Source organism: Podarcis raffonei, chromosome 6 (genome assembly GCF_027172205.1).
Source record: "Podarcis raffonei isolate rPodRaf1 chromosome 6, rPodRaf1.pri, whole genome shotgun sequence".
Classification (NCBI taxonomy): Eukaryota; Metazoa; Chordata; class Lepidosauria; order Squamata; family Lacertidae; genus Podarcis; species Podarcis raffonei.
The window spans coordinates 34,862,942-34,880,983 of NC_070607.1; the positions used below are offsets into that span (position 1 = coordinate 34,862,942).

Genomic DNA, 18,042 nt, shown 5'->3' on the forward strand with positions numbered 1-18,042 from the left:
TCTATAACTTTGGTTCGTGGGATGCGGGTGGCACTGAGGGTTAAACCACAGAGCCTAGGACTTGCCCACAGAAGGTCGGTGGTTCGAATCCCCGTGAAGGGGTGAGCTCCCATTGCTTGGTCCCTGCTCCTAGCAGTTCGAAAGCACGTCAAAATGCAAGTAGATAGATAGGTACTGCTCCGGCAGGAAGGTAAACAGCGTTTCCGTGTGCTGCTCTGGTTCGCCAGAAGCGGCTTAGTCATGCTGGCCACATGACCTGGAAGCTGTACGCCGGCTCCCTCGGACAATAAAGCGAGATGAGCGCCGCAACCCTAGGTCACGACTAGACCTAATGGTCAGGGGTCCCTTTACCTTCTTAACTTTGGTTCACTTTCTGTGCATCATTCCAACATTTAACCAAGTCAGCCATGGACAATAAAGTTATTTCACGTAATATTACATAATAAGAAGAAAATGACAACAACTAATAACTTGAACAGTGAAACTGTTAGACAGACAAGCACGGTCTGCCTCAAATTAACAAAACGCCAATTTAAGGTGTCTGACTTTCTGTTACAGTTACATATTCATTTTTTCATGCGTTTCTTTCTTGACAAGATGTGATGGCTCATTCATTTCTGTGTGTGCATGTTGACGTTGGCACTAAATGTGTACTTCAATGCTGCTTAGTGTGTTGACTCTTCTTTTGGATGGTTTGGTACATTTCCAGATTATAGCTAGCTGTATTCTGGGGGTGGGGGACTTCAAAAAGTGTATTGAACCAGGATGTTGTGGATGATATAATGAGAAGCTTATGTTGAAACGGGTGGTGTTTTTTTAAAATGTGGACATAAACAAAAATCCTAAATTCATGTTGAGGGCTATGTGAATTGTCCTCAAGTTAAGTGTGTTATAAAAGGAAGGGCATTTGTTCCCAACTTTTCACATAATTATTGTTTTTCATAGCTCCCTTGAGTTGTAGTCACACTGAAAATAACAGCTCCAGCAAAATCGCATTTCATCTTCATTGAAACCTAGATAAATCTGCAAATTATGTGGTGTAAAATTATTTTTATAGGATATGGGAAGGCAAGGCTGTGAATAGAGCTTCTTATTTCATTTTAACATTTGCAATTAAGACTTTCAATGGGTAGTTTGAGAGAAAAGTAGCTTCAAATTCAAGGCAGCAATGCTTAATGGGTTTTTATTTCTCTCACAAGCCCACATTGAAGAAACGCGTTGGGAAAGAGTGATAATTTTAAGACAAATGAAAGAACTATACTGCATGTTTTCTCGAAAAGATAATTGCTCTGTCTTTCCTGATTTACCTAGTTGTAGGCTGGCAAAACTTAACAAACCCGTGTTAATTCTTTGGTTCTGCAAATGGTTGCCTATTGTGCAGACTTGTTGTATACAGTACTTTGAAACAGTGGGATGAAGCTCACACAACTGGTGACTTAGAATGGCTGCTTACCCAGTTGTGGGGTAGGCAGCTATTTTGGCCTGTCACAGAGAACTCGCACTCCCAGGGAACAATTCCTGGGAACAACGACAGGCAGACTGGGTGATTCCCAGCCTAGCCGCTGTGGATTGGTGGGCTTTCCCACCAGCTGCTTGATTTAAATTCCAGCTGGTCTAGCCAGGTTGAGTGGGGGTTGGGAGCACATAAAGGCCAGCTGCGCCCAACCCTAGGGTCTCTGTCCAAAAACCTTCAGTGGCTTGGGAGGGTCATCTGTGCAGACCTGCATCTTGCAGAGGACCCATTAATCCTGGGTCTGACCCTGCCATGTGGCAGCCCTCCACCAGCGGGGCTGGAAGGATATACACCCAATGCCTAAGCCAAGCCCAGCAACCTACATGTGGAATCAATAAGGTTCTGGCCAATTTTTTAATACTGGAATGTTGTCCTGTCCAGTTTGTTCTCTTTCACAGGCTAGGCCTTGCCTAGGGGTGTGTGTAGCAGATGTGCCCCTGCCTAGGGGGAAGGGTCATTGTGAGTGGGTCCGCAATTCTTTTTCATTCCTTATAGCTTCTCTAGTCAGTTGCACATATATCAAATATTAAGCACAAAATATATAGTTGCTTGCAACAGTGCAAGTTGTGTCTACAGCACTTTCTCCCTTCCAGTTTGTACAACTCACCACACAATTTCAGGGTCATGTTTGGTTCTTATGTATATATAGTCAGACATACAGTGGTACCTCGGGTTAAGTACTTAATTCGTTCCGGAGGTCCACTCTTAACCTGAAACTTACCTAGTCCCTCAGCTCACCTTGTTGCTCAGTTCCTGGTTCACTTCTGGCTGCTTTCTCCAACTTAACCTTGACAACATGATGGTTTAATGGAGTGGACACAGTTGTACTGTTCATAGCGATACAGATACAGGCTGTGTACACAACATACATTTAAAGTACACATGCATCTGCAAAGAATCCAGATAACTGTCTTTTATCTCTCATAGAGTTGCGGTTCCCAGCACCCTTGACAGTCTTGAGGTTGTTTTTCTTGGGGGGGGGGAGTACTTTACATGTATGGTGTGTGTACTGCCACAGTTTCAAGTGATTTCTCTTCCTTAAACTAAACTTGAACCACTTATGCAAGCTGTCCTGTGAATCAAACTAAGCAATAAATTAGTGAGGTTTTTCATAAGAGTTTAACGTAGAACAAATTGATAACAGATTATTCCTGACTTTCTGTTTTGTTTACTATGCTGTATCTTTATAATATTTTATTTTAAATGCAGGTGAACCAAGGAAATTTGACCCAAAGTTCAGAGGACCTATTCACAACAGGTAAATACTTCTGATTTAGTATATTAAACTCCTGCATTGTTTTTCTGTGAACAGAAGAAAAATATACACTTAACTGAAAAAATCGTATCAGTTTTTATTTGTGTCCAGATGTTGTCTCTTTCTGTACTTTGGAAGTGAGGGGAAACTTTTTTCTTCCAATATAATGATGCTGCTGATGTAAGAGATTCGCAGAGTCTGCATGTTCCTCTTGCCATATGAGGGCTTTCATAAATGGCACGTCCATTGAGGGGTTGTCTCCCCTACTTCAACTATAATGTTTAGGAACTGTTACTATGTGAAGTCCACCAGCTGAACTGGTGTGAAAATCACACTAAGCCAAACTATGACTTGGTGGGATTGTGCAAACTCGCATACACCTGGAAGGGAGCTCACAGCTACTTTGCTCCTTCTCCTTCCTTTTACTGCCACACTAAGGTTTGGCTTAGCATGTTCTCTGAACCTGAGCTGATGGGCTCATGACCAGGAAACAGATCTTGAGCCATGGCTCAATAAAAATGTGGTCCCATTTTTGAAAGAAGAATTATGAGGCATTTTGCACTGCTCATCATTGCTTTCTCGGTAATGACAAGTACGGTAGTGACATTTCAAGCTGTTCTAGAAATAGCATGCTAATATTTTCTGATGTGGGAGGTGCCATTTCCCCAGTACAGCCTAAATTCTAAGTTTTTCTATGGTAAGAAAAGTGGATATGGGTGACTAATAGTGCACATCTTCATGATACTGTCAGTTCACAAACTTAAGCATGAAGATGCATGTTCATGAGATCATGCTATTTCAAAAGGTAGATAATAAGCATAGGAATTAAATATTGCCACATCTCATGCTGCCCTTGCTCATGAATCACACTAGCACATCAAAAATAAAATCACATTTGAAATATAAGGTATTCTTAGAACCATTTGTGAATGCATTCTTTACTAGGGAGTGCTTAAATGTGGTGTGATTAAGCAATCCCACTTTACTTTGTTTTAACTATCATGATATATAATGTGCCTGAAGAGGACTGAAGATGGAAAGCCAGTAGAGAAGCATTACAAGCAATGTACTTTAACCTATAGCAGGCATATAAGACGAAAACCAATGAAATATTATAAAAAAATTCAAAGGGCTGCAACAGGCATCCCCAAACTCGGTCCTCCAGATGTTTTGGGACTATAACTCCCATCATCCCTAGCTAACAAGACCAGTGGTCAGGGATGATGGGAGTTGTAGTCCCAAAACATCTGGAGGGCCCAGTTTGCCTATGCCTGACTTATAGTCTTCACTTGAGGCAGAATTCCTATTAAGCTTAATGGGATGCTTGGTATCTTTCAAAAACTGCATGCTGCATAGCAGTTTATTCGCAGTTATCTTCTGATTTTAGACCCCTGTTTTATACCATGATGCCCTAATACAAACATATAGTTACCATGACAATAGCTGCAGATACTGCAGTTATTTGTATTGTGCTACATGTGCACGACCACAGAATATTATGGCTATTATGCAATTATCATTCAAATGTGGTGTATTTTATACAACGCTCGGAGAAATGCTATATGGGGAGTTTGCATTTCCCACCCAAACACAGTCCCACATACAGTTAACACATAATCAAGAGCTTTATTTTGTCTTGTTGTCTTTCTTTAAAAACAAGGATCATTTGTCCTTGGTACATACATTATTTTTGGACCTGATTATACTGTGTGACTGCAGTGCCCTGTGATAAAAAATATATCACTATTATTTCAGACATTGGACAATATTTTTAGCTCTCTAATTGCCAAGAAAGGTGGCGTGTTTAGTGCCAACACTGGCATATTTAGTTGCTGCTAGTGTTTCTTATCTCACCCTCCCCGCCTTCAGTGAATGCTGATATTTTGGTGGAAGGGGTGATGATCTTCTGCCCATTTTTTATGGCCCTGAGTTTAACTTTAAAGAGTTGAGCTCACACATTATATTTGGTGTAGAACTCAAAGTGTGTGTGTGTAGTACACTCTACTAATTTACACCTGTTCCTAAAATAAGCAATGTAACATATGCAAGGGTAAAGGAAAATATCAATCTATACTTAATTTTTAGGTGGGCAGTTCTAACAAGCTTTTGGCTACATGTGTTGGGGAAGTGGGATCTCAGCTGTCCATCATAAGTACCTGATTCATCTCCAAGTCTGCTGGATGCTTACACATGAGTGTCTTCTTTGCATAGTGTCTACAAGTAAGAAATCTAACACATGTAGGCTTGAATTTTATGACAAATATGAAAAAAATGTGCACGATTAATTTATTTGCCTGTACACATTGTAAAGCAAGACACAGTTGCATGGTTGTCGAACAGTTTCAGTCGAGGCAGTCATTTGTTTGGGTGAGGCAGGACCGATTCCGCTGCCTGACCATGGATATCCAGTATGTTTGTCAGATCCAGCCCAGGGTCATCTATTGATTAACATTGATAGAAGGTTATTTTCCTATGACACTCATAATCTTTTTAGTATAGGAAGCTTCTTGAGATGTCAGTACAGTTCCAGAATCTGTAATAATATTTAATCAAGACTACCAAAAGGCCAAACCTAAAGCAGAATGACGTTTTGTTTTATTTTTTCAGGTATACTATAATTATATGTAAAATAAAAACCCATTTGCAATAGAAGTTTACCAGAAATAGACACCTGAAAAGTTTTCCAATAAGGCTTGTTGGTACCATTTATAGTCCATAGAAGATCTGTGTCATGTGATTGCACATGTAAGATTAGTGTGTAGGGTAGATGTGTATTTTGGTACATAAGAACATAGGAGGCTGCCAAGTCACCCCATTGGATAATCTAGCTCAGGATTACCTACACCAACCGGCAGCTGCTCTCCAGAGTTTCAGTCAGGATTCACTCTCACCCCTACCTGGAGATCTACGTTTTCTACTACCGAGCTCTATTTTCCTGACACATGGCTTCTTTCGTTGTCTTCTTGACTGCACCATGTAATCTCATAAGCAGACAAGAGGAGACTGATATACAAAAGCAACAGCCTATTAGTTGTGGCATCCTATTTCCCACAGCAGCCAAGCATGTTGTTCCCAAAAGCCCCAATGGAGGACATCCTGACATAGGCAGCTGTCACATTACTGGTGGGCTCTTCTACAGGTGCTCACACTAGTAGCTGAGACCCAGACCTTCATGATGACCTGTGGTAGGACCGATTGCGACAGGGCACTGAGTTTCCTTTCCTTTTCTTAAAAGCAAGTTTCTGATGTTATTAGAAGGAAAGTTATGAAGCAAAATGTACAGGCAAACTTTTAAAGTAATTTCTGTGTGATGAGCCAACTTGGCTGCTTCTGCTTCTCACTCTTTTTGGCCAAAGAGAAAAGTGAGAGCTGTGATTGAAAAGTGGATTGTTTGGTCTAGTACAGGGCAGTCCAACATGGAGCCCGAGGGGAACATTTGACACGTGTGTGCATGCACCCACCCACCCCTGCGGCCCTCATGCTGTCTTCCTAAAGCCAGGTAAGCAGGGGGCTGGGACTGGGGAAGGAGGCATGAGGGCTCTGACAGAATCCTAGAGTCTTCCAGCCTCCTTCCTAAAGCCTGGTGCCTTGCTTAGCTAGTTTTGGGAAGGCAGAATGAAGACTGGCAGTGGGGAGCATCAAACTTTGGCCTTGGTTCCTCCCCACCCCCGCCATGTTAAAAGGCAGTGTGCAGCCCACAGATTCTGTGTCAAAGTACTCTTGCAGCCCACTTGGTGTAAAAAGTTGGACCACCCTAGTCTAGTAGGTTCCTTGCCACGCAACTCTGGGCATAACATAATGCATTGAATAGTCAAGACACCTGCTGTTCACTGCAGAGGAGTGGGGATGCAGAGAAGGCTTCAAGAAATCAAAACCTGTGCAAATTAAGACTTAGGTGAAATGGCTAAAATGTTTTGAATGCAAATACATTATTGAGAAGATGTTGCAAATGTGCTTTTGTTGTTTTCCTGGAAAAGAGAAAAATGAGACCACCAGCAATTACTTATCAATTTTAGTTTTCTCTCTGTGGGAAAAAATGGCAAAGATAATAACAATGGCACTGTGATGTTCAAAGCAACATTTTAAGTACATAATGTTCTTTGCTACCCGCCCGTGTACTTTGTTATTATTAGTATTATAGTTGATATTTTGAAAATAGATGGAAGAGCCTTGAGTGAACATTTAGTGAGAGGTAACTATTGAACTTGATGGAGGAAGCTGCATTAATATTAATAAGGGAAATTGTATTAATGGAGCTATTTCTGTGATAAGTTCCCTAGTTATATGGGAAAAACATTTACAGATAAAATGATTAACAGACAGATGCTAAATAATATTTTTATCAGTAGGCTTTTGTATCCTAAAGCTTGTATTTCTTTAGTATGTGGCCTGCTCTTTATTGATCAACTTGAGTTATTTTTCAGCATATGTGGCAAATAGAGATCTGAATAGTCTGCCACGGACATATGCTATGTCTGAGATGAATATTCCTAATTCAAAAAAGTGATTCTGGAGAAGTGAAAGCTAATCATCTCCAAAACAGACTTTCTGAATAGTCAGGATTTTAAAAATCCTGTTTGGGGCCTTCCTGTATTACAGCAACATCTTATGAGGGATACGATCCATTGAATTCAATGGACCTTGCTTCCTGGTAAGCATTTGTTATTTTAGCCTTTGTCTTGTAGGCGATCTTACTCCACCAGAAATTGCACAGTGTCAGCAGAATGGCACCACAGTAAAATGTGACTTGTGTGGCGATGTCACTTATGGTAAGTATGGGTGACTGGCAGTAAGGACAAAATAATTTAAATAAATGATGTCAACATTCTAGCGATAAAAGGCGAGTTTCTCCTGCACTGCTACAAATGTTTTTGAAAACTGATGAATACCTTAGTTACAGCACAGTATGACAAACAGTACTAAAATGAGAAGTAGTTTGTGCTATTGGGTGAAAGAGAGAAGGCGGAACTGCTCAGCACCTACTTTACCTCTGTCTTCATCAAAAAGTAAAGCAGTGCCCATCCTGGTGATAACAAAATAAATGATAGAGAGAGCTGTAGCCTAAGATAGGAAAAGAGGTGATATGGGAACACCTAGCTACTTAAAATGAATTTAGATCTCCGGGGGCTGATGAGCTTCAGCTTGGTTTTTTCCCTTCAAATCATTTTCCTAACAAAAATTCTACTAATTTCTACATGATGCATTTCTATAGGTTCTATGTATTTATTTATTTAAAATATTTAAAATTCTCATATATCTCATTTCTTAACTGATTTAATTGATTCTCTCTGATTGGCAACTAGCAATAAAGTTTAAAATAATTATAATGCAAAAGAGAGAGAAACTAACACTTACTGTAATTAAAAAACAAATACTAAGTACAGCTCCATCAGGCTTAAAACAATTCATTTAACAGAGCTTAAAGCACATTTCCATATGGAAGTCTATTCATGAGAGAGCAAAGTGGGCCTCTCTTCTGAGGTGACTTCCAGTACCTTGGTACAGGTACTAAGGGAGACCTTCCCCTGGTCCTGCCTATACGTATCTGTGGACCTTGAGTACTATGTTGAAAATTTCATAGATGGGCATATTCGTGTGGGGAAAAGTAGTCCTTCAGATACCTAAACTGTAAAGAATTGGGACCAACATTTTGAGTTGATCCCAGAAACAAATTGGACACGTGTGCAGTTGTTTCCAATAGTGGTATCACATAATCCCAGTAGTCACCCACCATTAACAGCCTGACCACTCCATTTTGAAGCAATTCTAATTTATCTTTCAGATGTTTTGAGTGGTCACAAAACATGTAACATGTGAATTTGACTAACTTGAGTTTGCAAACATAGATGCCATACATGCACTCTACTCAGGGAGCCGAAGCTGATTGCACCTTCCTTTGAAATGCACACTCAGTGGGAGAGTAGGGTTCACCCTGTGTGTCGTGTGTGTGTGTGTGTGTGTGTGTGTGTGTGTGTGTGTCTGTCTGTCTGTCTGTGGTGTGTGTAGGGGGTGGATTTCAAGACTGAGCTATTGTACTTATCTGACCATACTGTTCCGATTATATATGTTAACTTCTATGTATCAGTTGTAGCCTGATTTGATTAACACTTAGATAAAAGGAAAGCTGTGATGCTGTTCTCCATTGAGATGTGTATTGTATGTATAGTATTTGAATGATAGAACACTGTTACACTATTGTACATAAGGGATTGTCTGTGCATCGGTGCTGTTGTTCCATTTCTAAATTTTAGCATCAGATTATAGTGCAGATGTTGCTGTTTTATGAATTATACATCAGATTCTGGATACTACTGCACCAGTAATATAACAAGTGATGCAGTATTTGCTCCCAAAGACTAATATTTCTCATAGAATTGGGGATTTCATAGACATGTCTACACTTTGGATGCTGGTGAGGGAGCATCTAAACTAGAGCTGTCAAGTAATTAAAGGCTTTTAGTTGATTAGCTGTCTTGCTTTTAATCAATTAATTAGACAAATTAAAGACAAGTGATGCTATTTCATGAAAACACCACTTGAATTGAATTAAATTGATAAATAAATTAGCATATGGGAGATTATTTTAAATGCATTTGTTAGATCAGGTTTAGATTGTCACTTCTCCAGAGAGGAATACACACCCAGCTATCTACCATTTGTATATGTTAATTTATTTAAATGTATGCATATAGGGAATTGTCTGTTGTTTAGATAACTAGTGTATAAAGCAGCTGTGTGATTATGCCCGACTGAGAGTTGATGCACTCGGATCATTTAGAAGAGTGAACTCAACTTTCACAGTGTGGGCCAAAGTTAAGTAATCCTGTTGATTTCATTGGGAGAATTAAGCACATCTTTAACTATCGCTCACTGAAACAGATGGGACTTATTTGCGCTTAACTTTAATACCCTCTGTGTTTTCCTCTTCGTACTTTAATGCATATCTAAATAATATTAAAACATTTGTTACTTTGTGATCTAATAAGCACAATAATTACATTTTGTTGGAAAATGCTAGATAACGTAACTACTTTATAGTCCCGGTATAACTGATTTGATGCTATTATCATTATCATTGCTTCATTATCCCTATACTGATTCCACTGAGGATCAGTCAGGAGAGCGAGCAGTACATGCATGTGCACACAAACATATCTAGATTCTGTACAGATGAATACTTGAACACTCTGAAGAGTACTGTTACCATAGTTTACCAGAATCACCAACAGCATGAAACATGATTACATAAATTAGATTCCTTCTCACTTTAATTCAATTCAGTCTTCAATAATGTTTCAGTTGGAATAGTTATTATTACTATTATAAATATCAACAAACATTATGAATATAGATATTTCCTATTAGAAGCTAAGTTTAATCAGTACGCTCTTAGTAATAACTAAGAAAGCTATTGGCAATCTTTATATATGTAGAGAGAGAGAGAGATTAAACTACTAATATTTTGTTTAACTGTTGGTTACATTAATCCTTTGGACGCATGCAATATACATTTACAATGGAAAATTTAGAGCTTTGCTCTGGCAGTGATGCACACTTGAACACACTTCTGTTGAAATAGCGTGCATGTATTTTTATTTGCCAAATTTTCATCCCACTTCTGATTGTCGCTCTTGAAATGGCGTACAAAAGGTAAAAATGCACACATAGAAACAAACATTGCACTAGAATATAAATAGTATACTGCTTACTATTTATTCTCATAATCTCTGTGTTGCCCTTCAGTGTAAATATTTATCTGGGCCTCTGAGAATTCCCTACATTTAAAAAGTGTCTCAGTACAAAATAATAATATGGAGATTTTCACCACGTTCCCACCTCTGCCTCCTACCTATCAGACGACAAATGTTTCAGGCAGCATTTTTTTCACAGAAGTTTCCTATTAGTGGAGAAAATATACTTGGAATGAGCATGCAGTGCTAAATTTCCATGAGCAAAGGCTGTATTCTAGAGAAGGAAGAGGGAACTCGATGAGATACATCAAGTAACAGGTTACCAGCTCAGTGGCGCAAGCCATGTTATGTTAAATGCACCCCCCCCCCGTTTAAATAGCGCCAATAAAATAGTCCTCCTATGCATATTTAGGTGGGAGGAGCAGAGAAGGAGGTTTCATTGTGTGAACATTCTTCAAGCATAATGAATTCAGTGGAGACAACCCCCATTCCAAGTACCATATTTTTCGCTCTATAACACGCACCCGACCATAACACGCACGTAGTTTTTAGAGGAGGAAAATCCGTAGGCATGCCACCCGTAGGCATTCCCTCCATAACACGCACAGACATTTCCCCTTACTTTTTAGGAGGAAAAAAGTGAGTGTTATGGTGCAAAAAATACGGTATATTTAGTGCATTAAACCAATTCATCCACATACCTGTTCTCACCCTGCTCCTCCTCAGATTCCTTAACCAATGCAGCGCCTTTAGGAACTGCAGGTAGGAGGGGAAAGCAAATTATGTTTGAATCCCACCTGACACTAAACACACCCCTTCTTAACCCAGCTCCTTTCTACCACCTCCACATTTAGTGCACTCAAGTATCTAAATAGAGACTGAACTGTTGGGAGGAAGAGAATTTTTTTTAACATAAATGATCACAAAGGCAAAGCTAATACTTAACAGCAGTGCAAACTTTGTCAAACTAGAACATACACACAAAAATCATTGAAAGAAGTGGAGCATGGTTTGGTTACCTTGTCTTCTGGTTTTTACTCCTTACCTTTTCCATACATTTCCCCCTTGGATTACTACGGTACCATTTCATTGCATGAGACTAATAAGATTAGATCTTTCTTCTTAATTTGTTCACGTCCATGATTTCAAGAGGCAGTGTCACAAATCACGAGCCTATTAGTGGTATGCCCAATGACCTTTATTTTCTCTCTGTGAAAGCCTGAAGGGATTCCCCAATTAAGCCTCCAAAAGTATATGAACAAAAAGAGCTATAATTGGTGGCCAAGAGAGGCCCTGAAATTAACAGGAATAGAATAAAATATACTCTTTGAACTGATTGATTGCAGGATATTACATTAGCTACGCAAAAATGACTCCATAATTCAGTAACTTCAATCTCTCTCTCTCTCTCCCTACCCCAAGTTTACAATCCTTAAATTCAGAAAGCTGATTTTTGCTTGTGGTTGTTGCAGGGCATCAGCCCTATTTAATTATAACTCTGGATGTGTTGGACAATGGTGAGCACTTTGCTTAGTTTCACAGGTTGAAAGATAGCCAGCTTTCTCCCCACTCTAGAACTGAAGCTTTGGGCTGCTTTGTAAAATAGGCTTAGCTTTATTGAATAGTCTTTGTGTTTCCAAGCAGATAACAGAAGAGGGAAGGGATGGCACAGGGAAAGCAAATGAAACTGGCTGTTCCTAAGAAGTTCAGATAATCCTTGGTATGCCTATATAGGTATAAGCCACCTTTTTTAAAAAAATACCAATTTCAGATGTTTTAATAAGGTACTAAGAATAACGTTTGAGAAAGGAAAGCTTACAGTATTAAGGTGGAAAACGCAACCCGCACTTCAGTATCCGGTCCCCCCCCCCATACCTCCCTGTCCTGGGGCTGCTGATATGGTTTATGATTATAGTAATCCCTGGGCAACTATTCCTTTTTAGTGTGTTATCCTCATGATACCTAGGGTGCTCCATTAACCTGGTCACCAGTTCTTCGATTATGATTTTCTATCCACTTCTGTAACAATTTCCAGAGAAACAGCCATTTTAGTCTTTTGCGGCAAAAAACAGCCGCTTCCTAGCAATTTAAAGATTTGGTTTTAGTGTCGGATACTAACTGCACATAATAAATAGTGCATGAGCTTTTTGTCCCATCCTTTCAGGGGAGTACAGAACCCTTACTGCTAGCCTTACTGTTCCACCTGCTTCTGGGGCTGCACAACTTGGGGGACATGTTGTATGTTGGCCTCAGATATGCTCCTCAGCCTGCCTGTGTCCCACAGCCTTGAAGGCAAGTCTTGGGACTACACCCTTCATGCTTCAAGGTGCCCAAAGTTTGACAAATGCCCTTAACTACCTGATAATGTAGTGTATAACTCCCACACAATGGACCTATTTAATGGCTGACACTCATTAAGCAGATCTGCCACCAAATCAGTACAGAATAGGCAAAACACACACACACACTGCATACAATGGTGAGCAGCGATGCCTATGAAGGGCAGGAGGGTGGATGACAAGCAGCAAGAGGCAGGGAGGGGTTAAATAGCTTGAAGCCGAATGCCCAACCTTCTTTCCTTCAGTACCCACAAACACTGCTCACTAACTGATGATACCATTGTTTGGAGTGCGGCAGAGAAAAGCTTTTCCCACCTCTTTCCCCCACAGAATGGGTGGGAGTATGGGTGTCCAATCCTAGCTCCTAATGAAATGCAGACATTTTAAAGGGTGCAGACTCGGTGTAGGAGTGGTTGAGCTTTCAACTAAGCAGAAAGAGCAAACAGTCTCTAATGCATTGTGGATTTTTGAAGATATGTTCCCTGAGTGCTGGGCACTGTAGGAGGTATTGGTGGGCACAATGGCACATGTGTGTGCCAAGTTGGCTTGTCCTGTTCTAGATGTTCTATTTTTCAGCTAGCTGCATACTTTATCATTTTTTATTTATTTCTTTAAATAGTAGAGGGAAATATATTAAAATGCCATGGGCATTATTAATCATGCACAAATTGTAATTGTGTCTGAAATGTGTTCTGGTTTAATATGCTTCTATATGGCTCTGATAAAAACCAAGGCTTCTGCCTCCTAGATTATTCTCTTCTCACTGCCGCAATAAAGTACATTGGCCTGCTTCTTTTGCTCTGCAATGATTTAGGAGGAACAAAAAGCATAAGCTGTGTGCATAACCTGCACTGTAATTTGGTTTCATGACAATTTTGCTGATACATTTTCCCTTTAAACCCAGGCAGAAAAATGTTGCCATAAACTAGAAAAATGCATTTAACATATGCTATCCGGCCATAACAACAACATAGTTATTAGAGTAGAACTTAACATACAGACACCTTGCAGCTGAACTAGAATGTCAAAGACTTATTTAACCATCAGAATATGAAATACATAATTACCAATCCGATATGATCTAACATCTTGCTACTTTGTTAGAATTTATAGTAGCTTGGTACAAGGCACTGTAGGGAAATGAATCTCCGTGCGGTGCACCTAAGTTTATTCAGTATTCAACCTTCCTGTGTTAATCTTACTGCATGTGTTTAATATTTAATGCTACCATAGCTGAGAACTGAATTCCTGGGCACAAGCTATTTCAGTCATGGTACTGAACTTATATACTGGCAGTGGCAGCCTGGGATGGGTGTGTGAAATTTATATTATATTCTAGGTAATTGTACTATGTAAAAAAAAAAAAAGCTCCCCAATTTGTTTAAGCTGTACAAGAAATATAAAAGAAAATGATAGCAACAACAAAAGTTGCTTAGAGTATGCTAACCTTTCTGCAGCACTCAATATGTTACACTCAATATGCTACACTTAATATGCCAGCAAATTTGGAAAACACAGCAGTGGCCAGAGGATTGGAGAAGATCAGTCTACATCCCAATCCCAAAGAAGGGCAGTGCCAAAAAATGCTCCAACTACCGCACAATTGCACTCATTTCAAGGTTATGCTTAAAATTCTACAAGGAAGGCTCAAGCAGTATGTGGATCAAGAACTCCCAGAAGTGCAAGCTGGATTTAGAAGAGGCAGAGGAACCAGAGACCAAATTGCAAACATGTGCTGGATTATGGAGAAAGCTAGAGAGTTCCAGAAAGACATCTACTTCTGCTTCATTGACTATGCAAAAGCCTTTGACTGTGTCGACCACAGCAAACTATGGCAAGTTCTTAAAGAAATGGGAGTGCCTGATCACCTCATCTGTCTCCTGAGAAATCTCTATGTGGGACAAGAAGCTACAGTTAGAACTGGATATGGAATGACTGATTGGTTCAAAATTGGGAAAGGAGTACGGCAAGGCTGTATATTGTCCCCCTGCTTATTTAACTTATATGCAGAATTCATCATGTGAAAGGCTGGGCTGGATGAATCCCTAGCCGGAATTAAGATTGCCGGAAGAAATATCAACAACCTCAGATATGCAGATGACACAACCTTGATGGCAGAAAGTGAGGAGAAATCAAAGAACCTTTTAATGAGGGTGAAAGAGGAGAGCGCAAAATATGGTCTGAAGCTCAACATCAAAAAAACAAAGATCATGGCAACTGGTCCCTCCTGGCAAATAGAAGGGGAAGAAATGGAGGCAGTGAGAGATTTTACTTTCTTGGGCTCCATGATCACTGCAGATGGTGACAGCAGTCACGAAATTAAAAGACGCCTGCTTCTTGGGAGAAAAGCAATGACAAACCTAGACAGCATCTTAAAAAGCAGAGACATCACCTTGCCAACAAAGGTCTGTATAGTTAAAGCCATGGTTTTACCAGTAGTGATGTATGGAAGTGAGAGCTGGACCATAAAGAAGGCTGATCACCGAAGAATTGATACTTTTGAATTATGGTGCTGGAGGAGACTCTTGAGGGTCCAATGGACTGCAAGAAGATCAAACCTATCCATTCTTAAGGAAATCAGCCCTGAATGCTCACTGGAAGGACAGATTGTGAAGCTGAGGCTCCAATACTTTGGCTACCTCATGAGAAGAGAAGACTCCCTGGAAAAGACCCTGATGTTGGGAAAGATTGAGGGCACAAGGAGAAGGGGACAACAGAGGACGAGATGGTTGGACAGTGTTCTCGAAGCTACAAACATGAGTCTGACCAAACTGCAGGAGGCAGTGGAAGACAGGAGTGCCTCGCGTGCTCTGGTCCATGGGGTCACGAAGAGTTGGCCACGGCTAAAAGACTAAACAACAACAACCTTTTCGCTGAAAAGATCTTGAAATTAGGTCATGCATTAAATGGATTCTGCAAACCAACTCTTTTGAGCAGCTTTACCGGGATGTAAGAAGAGCCTGCTGGATCAGGCCAGTGGTTCATTTAGTCCAGTATTCCTTTTCTCACCCTGGCCAACCAGATGCTTGTGAGAAGCCTTCAAGCAGGATCTGAATACAAGAGCACACTCTCTGCTCCTGTGGTTTCCAGCAACTGGTATTCAGAAGCATTGCTGCCTCCAATTGTGGAGGCAGAGCATATAGCCATTGCCTCATCCTCTCTTAACGCCATCCAGGTTGGTAGCCATCATTGGTTCCTGTGGAAGTGAACTTCCACATAGTTTATGTACTCGGTGAAGTAGTCCTTTCCTGTATCTGTCCTGAATCCTCCAACACTCAGCTTTGTGGGTGGATATCCATGAGTTCTGTTCTTATGAGATAGGGGGGACGATGACTTTTCTCTATCCACATTCTCCATGCCATACATAATTTTATAAACCTATATTGTGTCACCTCATACCCACATTTTTTCTAAACTAAAAAGCCCCAAAGGACGCAACCTTTCTTCATAGGGGAGTTCCTGTTGACTTTGGTAAAAAGGACGTATTAATGTGTTTCTCTCATTTGGGTGAAGCTTCCTCTTTTGAAATCAAATGCGTCCATCTTGGATTTTTTTGGCACTTGCTCCTAATTGGCTCAACAATGCTTACATCTTGTGCCAGGTCCTGGGCACCACTCAAGATTAGGTCACCACTCCTCTGGTTGGTTCCTGCACCAGCTGGTATATATTTAGGGTATATAGATTTATTTATTTTTTACCTTTTTTTAATGTCAAAAGCCTCCCTTTTTTTAAAAAAAGTCAAGCATAGTTTGGACTCTTAAGCCTGTTGTGAGCCTCTGTTTTACTCTGCTCAGCTGCATAATGGGTGGTTTAAGGCAGGTCACAGGAGAAGCATAAATTAAAGTTTTAAAATCAAAACAGGAAAGCTGTAGATGAAAACAAAACAAGAAGAGAGACATAAAAACTTGCAAATAAACCTTCACAAAGAAGGCCTTAACTGCTGGACAAGGTTTTCAGCACTATAGAAGAATGAACATTAGAATGCTTCGTAAAAACTAAAACTAAAGCTTTTGTTATCTGGATTTTCACTTTTTGAAATTTGGCAACGCCACACAGTAGCAATTTCCACTTATTCATATTTAGAACAAATCATTGCTTTTCAGGATGTGTCTCGATCTAGATTCTATTCTATAATTTTGTCTCATGTAATTCCTCTACAGGAATTCATAGTCTATACAATAAAGGGCAGAATGGGATGACACTTCCTTAACCAAATATCTCTGTTGTATCTTTGTTGCTCAGCCCCATGTTGATGAGATTAATATATAATCTCTTTCTTTCTCATAAAACCAAAGCCCTCCTCAGGTATTTGTTGTTTACCTGCTTGCTGGACCTGCTACCTCCTCCCCACCTCTCTCTCACACACCACATGAAGAGAGCTATGGTTCATTTAGTATCCTGCAGGGAGAAAGAGATTATGTCATAATCTCATCAAGTTGTGTGTGTGTTTTGCTGAAACAGCTAATATCCCTGCTTTATATTTACAAATGTGTAGTATATTTCCATCATGATGAAACCTCTGTTGGGTGCAGCAGTGTAAAACGTGTGTGACATTCAAAATAAAATATAGGCCAAAAATTAGGATACGTACAGTAAGTACTCATTGGAGGATGACTGCACCAAATGTTACAAATGTTACAAGGAAGATATGATTAGAATGTCTTGATTATGGCTGCTGTTTATCATGCTATTAGTTATGTAAATTTATAATGTTGCTTAAAAAGAGGAAAAAAATGTTACTGAATAATTGCAGTGTTCTAGTTTTCTTTGTTTGATAATTAAATGTTGCACTTTTTAACATGCACCGGAAAATGAAATAGTGCTTCAGTCTTGAAGTAGTTGATTTACCCTTGTGTTAGTGAAAGGTCATAGCGTTTATTGGCCATCTTAAGGGAAAGGATACTGCTTTGCTTGTAATGGCATTGATTAAAAACCTTGAAAGGCAACAGCAGCCTTTGCAAATATATCTTTTCTGATTTTTTTTAATAACATGAGGACTTTATAAATATTTTAAATTGTATTTTAAAATATACTGTCAGGATGGCTGTCAGTGACCAAGGTGAACCCCTAACCTCACCCTTATTGTCATGTTCTCATTTCCTCTTTTTCCCTGTCTAGAAAGTTTGCCCCTAGATCCTTGATTTCACTGCCCTTTTATGGATTGAGGCTGAGCACACTCTTAGCAGCTGCATTACACATGACTTAATTTTCTTGAGATGTGCCCTCTTCCAGTCTCAAGTTCGT

General features: G+C 39.8%; 1 protein-coding gene across 7 annotated transcripts in view; it reads left to right on the forward strand.

Moving 5' to 3' along the window:
- SLC44A5 (solute carrier family 44 member 5) overlaps positions 1–18,042 on the forward strand; it is a 152,485-nt gene that overhangs the window by 78,381 nt on the left and 56,062 nt on the right. For 6 of the 7 annotated variants that reach the window (XM_053392036.1, XM_053392029.1, XM_053392032.1 and 3 more), the window contains exon 2: positions 2,723–2,771. The exons of the other annotated variant lie outside the window; for it this stretch is intronic. In XM_053392036.1, coding sequence (XP_053248011.1) covers positions 2,723–2,771 — 49 coding nt within the window. The remainder of the gene's footprint in view (positions 1–2,722; positions 2,772–18,042) is intronic. 7 annotated transcript variants of the gene reach the window in all.